The sequence below is a fragment of the Gekko japonicus genome, unplaced genomic scaffold (genome assembly GCF_001447785.1).
Source record: "Gekko japonicus isolate JY-2015 unplaced genomic scaffold, Gekko_japonicus_V1.1 scaffold594, whole genome shotgun sequence".
Taxonomy (NCBI): domain Eukaryota; kingdom Metazoa; phylum Chordata; class Lepidosauria; order Squamata; family Gekkonidae; genus Gekko; species Gekko japonicus.
Window position 1 is genome coordinate 702,641 of NW_015160852.1, and position 12,864 is coordinate 715,504.

Consider the following 12,864-nt stretch of genomic DNA (forward strand, 5'->3'; position numbering starts at 1 on the left):
TACCAATACTATATCCAAAACGGTGTTGCACGCATGTTAGCAGTTTCAGGCCCCCAAGTGTTGTCAGGGTTGCCAGCTCCAGTCTGGGGAGTTCCTGGAGATTTGGGGGAGTTCCTGGAGAGTTTGGGGAGCAGAGGGAACTCGGTGGGGAGGTGTGATGCCACAGAGCCTACCTTCTGAAGCTGCCAGTTACTCTAGAGGGAATAATCTCTATAGTCTGGAGATCAGTTGTGATTTCCCACCTGGATGCTGGTGGTAATCCTAAAGCAGGGCCTATGCCCACAAACAACAAAATATTGTGCTGCCCCTGAGACCAAGTCCACTCTGTTTGTTTGTTTATTCAATTTATACCCCGCCCTCCCCACCAAAGCAGGCTCAGGGGGGCTAACATAAGAGACAGAAACACATAAACAACAATTATAACAACCATAAAACCTTTTAAAACAATTCAGTATCATAAAGTGATAGTTTTAGTAAAACTGAAGAACACTGAATTTACTGCCAATAAACTTGCCATAATTTTCAGGAATGAGTAAAAAAACAATTACAGCATTTCAAGAAGAATCTGAAAACATTTGCAGTTATGCATCAGACATTATGCATCCTGCCCATGCTCCAAGAGCTCAAGGAAGCATTACAAATGTGTGAAATACCCTCATTTTGTTCTCACACAAGCCTCTGGAACAACTTAGGCTAAAAGAAAGAGACTTTTCTAAGAACAAGTGGGAAGGGGCCGTGGCTCACTGGTAGAGCATCTGCTTTGCACACAAGAGCTATTCACAACACCAAACTGGCTTTAAAAAGGATTCCTATCATATTTCCCATAGCATCACATGGAACACTACACTGAGCTTTCATTTTCATAATGAACTGGGACAAGCTTTAATCCCCAATACAAGAAGAAAAGGTACATTTTACTAAGAGAGCTCTAAACCTGTTATTTGCACATCTGTGACTCACTGCTAGGGCATCAGTCCAACTTTCCTCTCCCCATATTCTTTCTACTTTTGCAACATTTGATGTTACCTTGCATAATAAAATACTTAAATAGCCCAGGAATGGACCCAAAGTGTACTGGCCCCAGAATCTGGTCCCAAAATCCATTTCATATCATAAAGTTTGAAATGCTTAAAAGTACTTACAGCTTTAGAGACAGCTGGGGGGTCTTTTCCACACACAAACAAGAAACTCTTACACTATTTTTTTAAAGTTCTTTCAAGAATGAATTATTCATGAAAGCAAAGGGTGATACCAAGTGACACCAGCCTCAAGCTAACAGTGCCCCAAGAGCTTAAGATGTGGGGCTGGACCCATTCTGGGTGCATGACGTTCCAGCGTGGAAGAGGATCCTGAGGCAGGTGGAGGGTTCTGCCTCAAGGAAGATATAATGTAACCTCAACAAGAGTAAAGGGAAGGGGATCCTGCAAAGGCTGCCTCCTCCTTTGCCAGCAGCTGGGTTAGGCATCGTAGTCACCACCTGCCCTTTGGAAAGACTGCTTGGCCCAAGCAGAAAAGCTACTGTCTTCCCACAAACACCTGGGTGCACCTCTACGCATGCAACCACTGCCTTCCATCCAGACTACTCCTACCAGGTTAGAGGGTGCCAGAAGTTAAGACTGAGGGTGAGGAGGGGATCAAAAGGTAATACTGCACTGTGTTAGAACTGTAGCCCTGGTCACAAGCAGAACACAGTTATAGTGCTGCCACTTAATCCTGCTAAATCCTAAAGCACCAACAAAAACCTGCAGCACCCTCCCATGATCTGCATAATATAGAATACTGCAAAAATATGTAGTATGGGTTTGATCGCTAATTAAATTTCAGAGACAATCCTGTGTTTCTTACCATTCCTGTACAATTTTATAAGTATTTGCCATCTGAAGTATTCATTCTCCATTTAATGCTGTATCATTTTCTCAGCCAGTAGTTGGAGCAGTTCATCAAAACCGAATAGAAACACGGCCATGTCAATCTGCAGAAAAGTTCCAAACACAAAACTCATTAAACATCTTTCATTAGGCTCACCCCCCAACCAAAATCACAGAACGGTGTGCATCCAAGACAGTACAATTAAATTTCACTGGACTGGATGTTCAGTACAAAAAAAGGGATGGAGGAAGAAAACAGGGCGGTTGAGAGCACAGGAGAAATAATCCCTATTGTCTATGGCTTCCAGCCTTAAATTTTGTGATATTTTGGTTGGTCCTAATAAAAAGCTACTATATAAGCTTTGCTTTTAAACAAAAACAAAGAATTATGAGGAAACCAGTTTTGCAGCAGCATGAATCTCAAGATTCAGTTTATATCTGAAAGTCATAAATACACAAAACGGACAAAAGCATAACTTTAATATGACAGATCTTTAATAATGACTGTTTTGTCTCAGAATTACATTGCAGAGTTCTTTCAGGATGAATCAGAAGGCCGGATGGAACACTAAAAGCCTTTGCAACTAGACCACGTTAAATGCAATCTGTTCCAGAAACCAATTTGTTCCCACTGTTTTGATCCAGAGTTATGAAGTTTTATTTAATAGCAAAACACGCGTTTCCTTTTTAAAAAAATAATGCATGCTATCCCATTTTGTCCTTAACTTGAAAGTGACCCTATCACTACCAGGATTTTAATACTGCTATAAATCCAAACCAGGAGCTATTGCCATTTAATGTACAACCTTCGTCAGTTTGTAGGAACCACCTTTCCCAGTCCACACACATTTATGTAGTAGGTGCATTTCCTCAGAAAATTAACACAATGCTTTCTCTTTTTGTGCACCCCTAAAAGAGAGCCCAAGGGACTCTCAAGAGCCCTTGGACTGCAAGGAGATCAAATCAGTCAATCTAAAAGAAAAAAACCCTGACTGTTCCCTGGAAGGCCACATGCTGAAGCTCAAATACTTTGGCCACCAAATGAGAAGGGAGCACTCACTGGAGAAGACCCTGATGCTGAGAAGGACTGAAGGTCAAAGAAGAAGGGGACAATAAAGGATGAGACCCTTAGACAGTGTTATCGATGCAACAAACATGAAGTTGAGCAAACTCCGATGACGGCCTGGTGTGATGTGGTCCATGGAGTCGTGAAAAGTCGGATTTGGCTGTGCAACTGAACAACAAAAGAGAGCCCATACGATTGTGCATCGTGCCCTCCTTTTACACTGGTTACAAGGTAAACTCATTTTGTTCAGAGAAAGGAGGTGGATGATATAATCAGAGAGCAATCCTAAACAAATTTCCTCTGAAGTCCATTTCAGTCTACGGGGCTTAACCCCAGGAACGATTTGCTAGATGGCAACCTCTGTTTCCTGTTGCCCACACCTACATTTACTTGAAAGAAAGTTCCACTTATCCAACAAATTTTTTCCAAGCAAAAATGTGCATAATATGCCGCTTTAACCACTGCAAGCAGTTACCAGTTTCCCCCCAATATAAGCTGTTTTCAGAATAATCGGATATACCAAAAAGTGCTTTAGTTCTCAGAAGCCACTCCCCTCCCTTATCTCACCAACGTTAATTTCCCACCAAGTTTCACACTGAACTATCCAAACAACCGTATGCAGGAAATCTCAACTGGAGGACAGAGAGAGAGAGAGAAGAATGTGTCCTGGGCAAAAATCGTCCGCGTGTACCGCGTGCCACCACGTCACACATTGCTTTTTCTAGAAGGAACGCTCTTCACACAACCCGATTGTCGATCATTATCTTGAACACACCAGATCCACACAAAACATATCTGGTACGTCCAAGATGTACACACGTACAGGGAAGATAACCCCGCCAATCGTGCCTTACACGAAAACGACGCACAATAAACAGCGCAGGTGTGTGCACAGCGAACACGTGTGGCGACCTACAGAGTGGTTGTTTCCTACCAAGTGGAAACCATGTCACGACTACAATCGGACTGAGCCCTAGAACAGAACGCACTCCTCCCCCCCCCCCCCCCCCGGTCTCCCGCAGCCCCTTCCAGCCCACGGCGCCGCACTCCCAGACCCCAGGTTACAAGTGACACCGCGCTCCCTCACAGTGGCGGCCTCCAAGCAGAAGCCCTGGCAGGCTGGGCGAGGCGGCTCCCCGGAGGGAGGCTGACATCTCACTTTCGGAAAGGAAGGAGGCAAGCGGGCCAGCCAGGCAGCTATTAAGGACGGCGGCCGTTTATTTTGCAACCGCTCCAGGTCCCTCCACCCCTGTTGTGAAAAAGAGAGCGGGGGGGGGGGACACCCAACAACAACAACGAGAGCCACCCGAGGGGGGGGGAGGCGCGTCTGCCAGGGCCAAGGAGGCCCCAGTTGCAGCCCAGGCGCTGCCGCACCGGAGCGTCACGTGACGCAGTTCCTGGAAAGTTCTTGGAAAGCGGCCTTTGCGTTTCTCGCAGGCGAAGGAGAAGGCGGGCGGCCGCGACTCCCTCCGCCAGCACCCTCTCTTCTCCCCCCCCCCCCTTCCCTTTTTTCCTCCCGAAAAACCGCCCTCCCCTCCCACCGCCCATTGAATGGGTCGTCTGTGGCGAACAAGCAGCAACTGCGGGGTTCATTCCTGCAGCAGTATCGGTGGAAAGCAGAACAAAGCGAGCAACACCAGCGCGTGCATGCGGCGGCGCCCCCCCCCCCACCACCCCTCCTTCGGCTGCATGTCGGCGGCTCCCGCCTTCCTGCCAGCCAGGACTGTTTGCTGGCTGTGTTTGCTCGGCGCCACCGCGTCACATGAATATTTCCTGCCCTCGCTAGTAGCCGAATAATAAACCTAAGCTCGCCTTCCCCGCTGAGAGCAGAGCGCGAGCCGGGCGGGCTGCTGCTCCTCGGCGGCGGCGGCTTCTTCCTGCGTCCTCTGACTTTGCAGGCCAGCCCCGGCTTGGCCTCTGCTGCCCCTTTGCAATCCATCACTGCCCGCGCCACAAGGCAACACGCCCCCGCCCCCACAGCAGCCCCCCTCCCGGCCATTCCGAGTCCTCCGGGCAGGCGAAGGTAAGCGTGGCGGGGCGGCTGATGCGCACGGCTCCCTGCGTGGCCGGGGCCGCCCACCGCGTGTTTCCTCGACAGCAGCCCGCCCGCCCGCTCGGAAAGCGCTGTCCCCTGCAAGCAGCCAATGGGCTGGGGCTGCAGCTGCCGGGCCCAGGTGGCGGGCGAGCGAGCGAGCGGGCAGCGCCTCCCCGTTCCCTCCAGTCGCCTCCGACGCTCCCTCGCGAGGCGCTGAGGGGAGGGGGGCAGGAGACGGAAATCCTTCCCCGGGGCAGCGAGCAGGGATTAGCGCCGTCGGTGGGAGATGCCCCGCTAGTAACCCCGGCGGCGGCGCCGCCGCCAGGAGCGCCTAGCCGCCTCCCCCTCCTTCCCCGTCTGGGCTTGCAGGTTGCGCCTGCTGCTGCTGCTGCGGGCGGGATCTCGATGGGCCGGGACGGCCGCCAGGGCCTGCGCTGCTGAGGGCAAGGTGCTCCTCCTGGCTCCCCCGTCTCTGCCCCCAAATGACCCTGCGCTCGGCCGAATCCGCGGATGGTGCCGCCGACCGGGCTGGAGGGGCTGCGGCGGAGCACGCCGAAGCGGACCGCCTGGACGCTGCCATGCGGGAGCTGAGACGCTCAGGTAAGCCCGCGCCGGGCGGCCCCGAACCGGGTCGCTTCTTTCCTGCCCTTCGAGCGCAGGCGGGAGGGCTTCCGCGGCCCCGGAGCGGCTGTTCGTGGCCGGCGGGCGGCCACCCCAGAGGCTGACTGGGGCTCGACGAAAAACTCTTGCAGACGCGGATTCCGGAGAAGAGGCGGAGGAGGAGGAGGAAGCCTCGTGAGCGGGTGTGAAGCGGGAAGGGAAGGGGGGGGCTGCTCTGCTCGGACGGGGGAGCGGGACCACAATGCTCCGCGGAGCTAAAACAATTCCCTCTCGCCGCCACCTGCCTTCGTCTTCCCGCAGGCGCCACGCGGAGCTCCCCTCTGTTAGATCTGGGCGCCTTTGGGACCCTCGTGCCTCCTCTTGCCTGTGGGATTTCGGTGCAATGATTCTTGATTTAAGAGAATGAAGGGCAGGAGGCACAACGCCGATTGGGGCGCGGCGCTTTGTGAAAACGAACAATAATCAGACGTGCCGGGCTAGTAAATTTACATGGTTTGCTTACAGCAACTTGGGAATGGTGCCTGGCTTCGGGGCTTCGGAACTTCGGGGGGGGGGCAGCAGTGAGGTGTTGATTATAAACTGGGGTGGCTTTAAATGATTCCATTCTAAATCAAACGGTTGGAAACTTAAGGCAGGTTTCTCGGGGAGATCGAGAACTGCGGGAGTCTTTCTAGGAAAGCAGAACGGTGCTTTGGGGACCGTTTAATTTTTTTTCCAGAAGAGCACTCCGAAGGGATGCCTTGGTTTGGGAAGTAATTAGTTCAGTGCGTGGTAGCTTATCACATGCTGCGTTTTCCCCGAAAGAGACTTAGCTAGAATTTTACTACTTTGTGGTGGGAATTGTATTGAGTGAGCTTCAGGAACAAAATGGGTCTCCTTTTAACTAGAAAGGCAAAATGTCTTCTGTTAAACGGTAAAATTTGTTACAGGTGTAGAAGGAGATGTGGTCATTCTAAACATTTAAGTTGTTGCAGAAAAGTAAATGTCCCTCCCTGATTTTCTGTGACTTGTTTTTTGTAAAATAAGCAAAGCAGCAGTATCTTCTTGGGCTATAGTTTCATAGTCTAGCATCTGAAGAAGTTCTGTCTCATGGAAGTTCATAACTGAAATAAATGTAGTTTAATCTTTTAATGTGTCACTTTGACTAATGTTTTGTTTTCCTATTGTAGATTAACACAGCTGCCGCACTGTAATTACTTTTGTATTTCTCTGTAAAGCTTGTTTTAGATAATTTCAGGAGTCAGACCTTTGCTGGAATACTTTGTGATTAAAGTTGGCTTTTGCAGGTGCTATTAAAAATAAGTACAGGACGGATTGTCCCATATATAGCACTTGCACCGTTCCAAAGAATGTAATGGGACTTGCTCCCAAATGACTATTTATTTAGGACCTCAATCTTAATTTGTGAATCATTGCCTTTTTTTGTCTTCAGAGAGGTCACTTTCATTCCCATTTTACAGACGGGAAACAGAGGGTGGCTCACGGTCATACAGTGAATGACTCAGCAGGGGTCTGAACTTAACTCTGGGGTCTCAAAATGGCTCACACCAAAAATTCTTCTATGCACCCAAGTTCGCACTATTTTTCTGATAGACTCTACACATTAAAAAAATTGTTAAAATCTTGAATAACTTTTATTTTCCTCTCTGTATCAGGATGGTACTGGGGTAACATGAGTGTTGCAGAAGCCAAAGAGAGATTACAAGATACTTCTGAAGGGACTTTCTTGGTCAGAGACAGCTCGCACTCGGAGTATTTGCTTACTATTTCGGTAAAAACATCAGCGGGACCGACCAACCTACGTATAGAATTTCAAGATGGGAAATTCAGACTGGATTCTATCATCTGTGTCCGATCAAGGCTCCGGCAGTTCAACAGTGTGGTCCACCTGATTGAATATTATGTCCTTATGTGCCAGGACAGAAGTACTGCCACTGAGATGCCTTGCAATGGAACAGTCCATCTTTATTTGAATAAACCCCTCTACCATTCGGCTCCCTCTCTGCAGCACCACTGTAGAATAGCTATTAACAGGTACACAAAAGAGATCCAGGAACTTCCTTTACCAACAAGACTAAAGGAATACTTGAAAGATTATCAATATCAGGTATAAGTATATCTTCTACCCTGCCACCAGAAAACCTATTTTATGATTTTGGTGAAAGCCCTGAGTATTCTGTGGCACGAATGTGTCATGTAAGTTGCTTTCAAAGTGATAATTATGATAGTGAACGACACATAATGTTTCCACAACCAAAAGCACAAGTTCACAGTAATGTTGGTGTTTCTTCAGAATGATTGGTCTGTGAGCCAGTTGAGAAAACAGTGCCTGGAAAGTCATACTACAGGAAAATAAGTTGCAGCAGAGGGGAATGTTTATCACCTCTTTTGTTCTTAAAATAGGTCCTCCTGCCCTGTGCTCCCCGCATAACATGTTCTTGAGTCAAACCTGCCACAGTCATATTTAGTTGGGACTTGACAAGCTGAAATAACTTTATGTTCTCAGTACCAATAGAAGATCTTCGTGTATTAAGGCTCAGTTAAAATCTTTTGCTAGTGATCTGACTGCCCTTGAAAATCACTTCTGCGTGGTTGTGGCGATGGCAGCAGAAGGTCTTTCCACTCATTTTTGGTGATGTCATAGGCATTTTCTAATGAGTCCATCCGGCTTGTGCAGTTAGTTGTATTCTGTGACAGAATTACAAAAGCAACCACTACAGTAGTAGGAGGGAGAATGCATGTTTTTCCAGTGGCTAGACATTGTGCTTTGTTTGAGCACCAGGAGAATACAATATCTGCATAAATTCAGTGTTCTTCAGTTTTACTAAAACAGAGAAAAGCAGGTAAGAGTAGACATCTGGATTCTGTGCAGTACAGTAAACCACAGATCTCAGGACATGAATCTTCAGGTAGTACAGATACTAGCATAGGAGATGTCAGTGATGGTTGATAGGGAATGGACTGACTGCTAGATTTTAGATCTGTTTGGTGCTCTCTATGATGTGTTTCTCAATTTTTATTTTAATTTGCTCACCAAATTTGTAACTTGCTTATTTTTCTTTATGGTAAAACATCATACCACCTTAAAGGATGTTCTTTATTTCACAATATTGGTGCACCAGAGTGTCTTTTTTTTTTTTAATTTTGAGCAACCCTGTCTGCTTGTAAGGTCCTTACTGTCCATATTTATTCAGAAGTAAGTGTGTTTGCTGTCCCATTGGACAATCTGTGTGGCCGACTCCTAAGCAGGTATGTTTAGGATCAAGTTGTGAGACATCTAAATACATTGAACTGGAGAATGAACAAGCTTTGCTCTGTTTGCATTGAGGCTTGATGATCTCCCTTCTATCCATAGCACTGTACTAGATATAGTAATCCAGTAAAAGGAATCTTGTTCCAAAAGAATTTCAGAACTGGGTTGCAGAAAGAAGCACTTCACAATCTTTTATGAAGGCCCAGTGGGTCTTTTGTACATTAGGATGATATAGCAAAATTTTTAGCCGTGTACCAAAAGCGTCCTCTTTGTTCTAGGTCCAAATTATTGCCTATAATAGGTCTCCCTTGAATGAGGCTTTATAAATTCCTAGACTGCAGTCTTGCAGTAGTGGTTACCATTCCATGCCTGAACGTGGATAGAGGCAATTATGACTACTTTCTACAGTGTAGAATTTATTTCCCTGTTTCCTTGAAATGCAAGTGAGTTTGCGTGTTTTAAAGATTGTGTGTTCACAGCTGTAGCTGTCTGATTTCAGACTGTATTCAATAAAGTGGATGTAATTGCAGAAGCTGTACTTCCTTAATGGTACTTTGATGTGCTCAGAGGCACCTTGTAGAATTAAAGCAACATTTCTGTTAATTTTACCATCCCTCCTTTCATCTAGTTTGAGAAAGACCTGAATATTGGTAAGTTGTTGGTGAAAACTAAAATTATTGTATGGCATTGTGTGTGGAATAGCCAGGAGATCCCAGAGGGTTTGGCTGCCAAACCTGTATTATTGGTAAAGGCTCGTGTTATTTATTTATTTGTTTGTTTGTTCCACTTTTACCCCGCCCTCCCCGCGAGCGGGCTCAGGGCGGCTTCCAAAACTGACAAGCAGTATTCATACACAATAAAACATAAATACAAAGCATCAGTTAAAACACATCACATACTAGTCAAACTAATGCTTCTTGCAATTTATTTACAAAGTACTTTGCAAGTCATGTTGATCTTCACAACAGCGTTGAAGTTTAAATGTATCATATGCTCTTGAATCCATAAATGAAATACCACTGCATAAACTAATGACATTTGAATGTTGAACCCACTATGACTTTGCTATGGGACAACAGTATTAGTATCCTGAGATTTTATTTATTCCTTTTTTGTGCTTGTAGAGATAAATCTGAACATGAGACAGCAACACAAAAAGTCTTCAGAGCTAAATAAATTGCACAGTATTTTACCAACCTCTCTCCCAAACTTCTGTATATGTGCAAAGGTTAGAAGCCACATTGCACATTCTTGTCCGCACACACAGTGATTATGAGTATGGCCAGCAGCAGTTTCTGTTATGCACTGTCAAGAATAAATCACAAAGGCAATCAAGGAAGTTGTTCTTGGCCATATTTGTGATCACCCGATTGACGCATTATATTTGGCAGCACCATATTCAGGTCTTTATAGTCTCTTGGGAAAACAGGATCAATGAGAACCTTTGAACATCTCTCAGGGACACATTGGTTTGTCAGTATGGACAGCAGTCCAAATAAGCCATGGAACGAATGCAGTCTGGAATCCACGGTCCCAGTGACCAGGACTAGGAGCCACTGTCACTTCTTGGGGCTGACTGGATGGAACATAGGTGGGCCACTTGGCAGAATGTGCAAACGCCAAACGTTGATTACTGTTAGCATTTACCTACACAAACGTACCTCTTGGGAATGTGCACAACTTGTAAGAGCTTGATCTTGTCATTTGTTACTGCCATATATTTAAAATTTGGACTATTTTCTATGTTTTTAAGTTCCAGAAGTAATTCTATAAACTGTTGTTTAAAGTAAGCAAACAGGTGTCAATGTGCATGTGCATGTAATAGCAGTATTCAAGCTCATATCTAGGAGCCTGGGCTGTAATCACAGTGTGACTTGCAGAGTTTAGTAAAGGGGTCTATTGCAGCATAGACAACTTTGAAATTGTGTCAACGGAGAAGGTGCAAAAACCAAAGCACAATAAGCACACTAATGATGGGAGATCTTGGATACATTGGATTACTATACACACACACACACACACACACACACACGTGCATTTGTGTCCCATGTTACTTTATGTATTAAAAATTGGTTTGTAGAAACAAGCAGTATAGCGGCATGCATGGGCTTACTAGTTCAGCAATCTTCCTCATTTGAGTGAGCATCTATGATAACAGCACCCTAGAGGAGCAGAAACTGCATCATTTCTTCTCTTAATCCCCAGTGGGGTGGAAAGAAGAATAGACTTAGAGAAAAGGCCTCTGAAAGGGGAAAGCGTTGAGAAAACATGCCACTGTAGCCAAAGGATTATGCCTCATGCTCCTCACTGGCCCTTCTCCAACAGAGGAGTTGGAACATTCAGCATTTTCCTTGGTGAATCCCACTCCTGTCAGTAGTTTTATTTTCCTGTTGACTTGGCTCAGCAATGACCTGAGACCGTAACTCATATTTGTCCAAACTACACAGGGTCACAGAGAAGCTGCAGTGAGAAACTGCATAAATTACATGTTTTTAAAAAACAAACATGGACTCTTATTTCACTTTTTGTAGCCTGTAAACTGGGAAACTGATCTATTGCCAATTGAAAACTAATCCTAACCAAACATTAATTGTAGTCATACCAGTTTTTTTTTTAAAGGTCAGCAACACATTTTGGCTTAAGCTGTCAACTAGAAAACATATTTAATCCTACTTATTAACTGTGTTTTCTTTCACAAAGCTATGTCTATATATAATGGGTTAAGCTGTTTCAGTTTTGTAGTGCAGTATAGAAGTCAACTGTGACCACTCTTCAAAGTCTGGCATCAACGCCACTAGTTAACCCGTGTTCAAAAGGGAGTAGCATTTGTGAACAGGTTGGTTGGGGTGCCTATCTTCCAGTCTAAATTATGTAATGTGGAAGTGAATCCATTTGATCACAGTGGGACCTTCTCCATTATAATTTATTTAAAATAGAGATGGTAGACTATTTTGTTTAGATCATAAGACTTCCTCTGTAAATAGCACTACTTCCATGGAAGCAGCATGTCTCTTATCTTGAAGCTGTTCAGCATGCCTGAGTGCCAACAGATATATGAATGTTAATGGTTTTTATTTACAGTTATCTGGGTTTCTTATTTCAGTCTGCTACTTTAAGAGCTTTAGTAGAAAAGCAGGTAATAAAATAAAAAAGGCCTTTCCCGAATCCTTAAAACCATTGGACAAGCATGTGAAAGTGAAATGTGCTTGATAATAGGTCATTTCCATTTGTATTCCCTTTGTAAAATTATAATATTTGCTTATCCATCTTTGTAACAGTCCTCTCACATCGATCCTGACCATGTTATTATGCAAGGTCAGAGCTTTTTTGGTTGGCACTACACACCGGTATGGCTCGGCCGTCTTTTTGTGCTGGGGCCAGACAAGGCCGACAGATCAGAAGCCATGGATTCAAATCCGTCAACCCAGTTTAGCTCCAGAGCAAAAAGATGGCCACGTCCTGGCTGAACGAATTGGCCAGCTGAGCCCAGAGCAGCCTCTGGTCTCAAGAGATGTCTTGGTTGGTTATTTGTTTCAAACATTTCTTGGTCGCCTTCTATCTGAATAGGGTCCTCAAGGCCAAAAACCTCAAGTACTGGGACTTTAAAAAAACCCAAAAACTTTTTATAAAAAAAGCAACGTGCAGGATGACCTGAGGGGACATCTTGTGCTCCTGGATCACTTTGCAAATCAGCAGCTAAATTGGAATTTGAGTCCAGGGGTAATGTCAGCCTTCTCTGGTGCCTGTTAAGAATCCTATATTGTCAGTTCATTCCATTCCGTAGTTGCTGCACACTACTTACTTCCTTATTGGCAGGTCTTCAGACTCTTTGTAGATTCAGATGTTTTGAAGTATCAGGTATTTCATTTGAAATCAAAGTTGCGTATGCTGATACCCACAAAGCTGAGAATATCTATCCCATCAGTTTGGCTTTCTCAGATATCATTACGTATTAAAAACTCTCAGTTCTGTGGTGCTAACTTATTTCAGTTCAGTACAGACAATATTTCTCCAGAATAAT

The 12,864-nt window shown here is 45.3% G+C and overlaps 1 protein-coding gene across 1 annotated transcript; it reads left to right on the forward strand.

The window, feature by feature from the left end:
* The first annotated feature begins 5,071 nt into the window (after positions 1-5,071).
* Positions 5,072-7,752, forward strand: SOCS2 (suppressor of cytokine signaling 2). The gene is made up of 2 exons (XM_015420980.1): positions 5,072-5,569; positions 7,246-7,752. Exons 1-2 carry the CDS (start codon positions 5,452-5,454, stop codon positions 7,701-7,703), a joined length of 576 nt encoding a protein of 191 aa, XP_015276466.1. The 5' UTR covers positions 5,072-5,451; the 3' UTR covers positions 7,704-7,752.
* The last annotated feature ends 5,112 nt before the right edge of the window (positions 7,753-12,864 follow it).

Bases quoted from the DNA above. Each gene is read 5' to 3' on its own strand.
- SOCS2 (XM_015420980.1), top strand. From the start codon at position 5,452: ATGACCCTGCGCTCGGCCGAATCCGCGGATGGTGCCGCCGACCGGGCT. The intron at 5,570-7,245 runs GTAAGCCCGCGC...TCTCTGTATCAG, and splicing joins GCGGGAGCTGAGACGCTCAG to GATGGTACTGGGGTAACATG.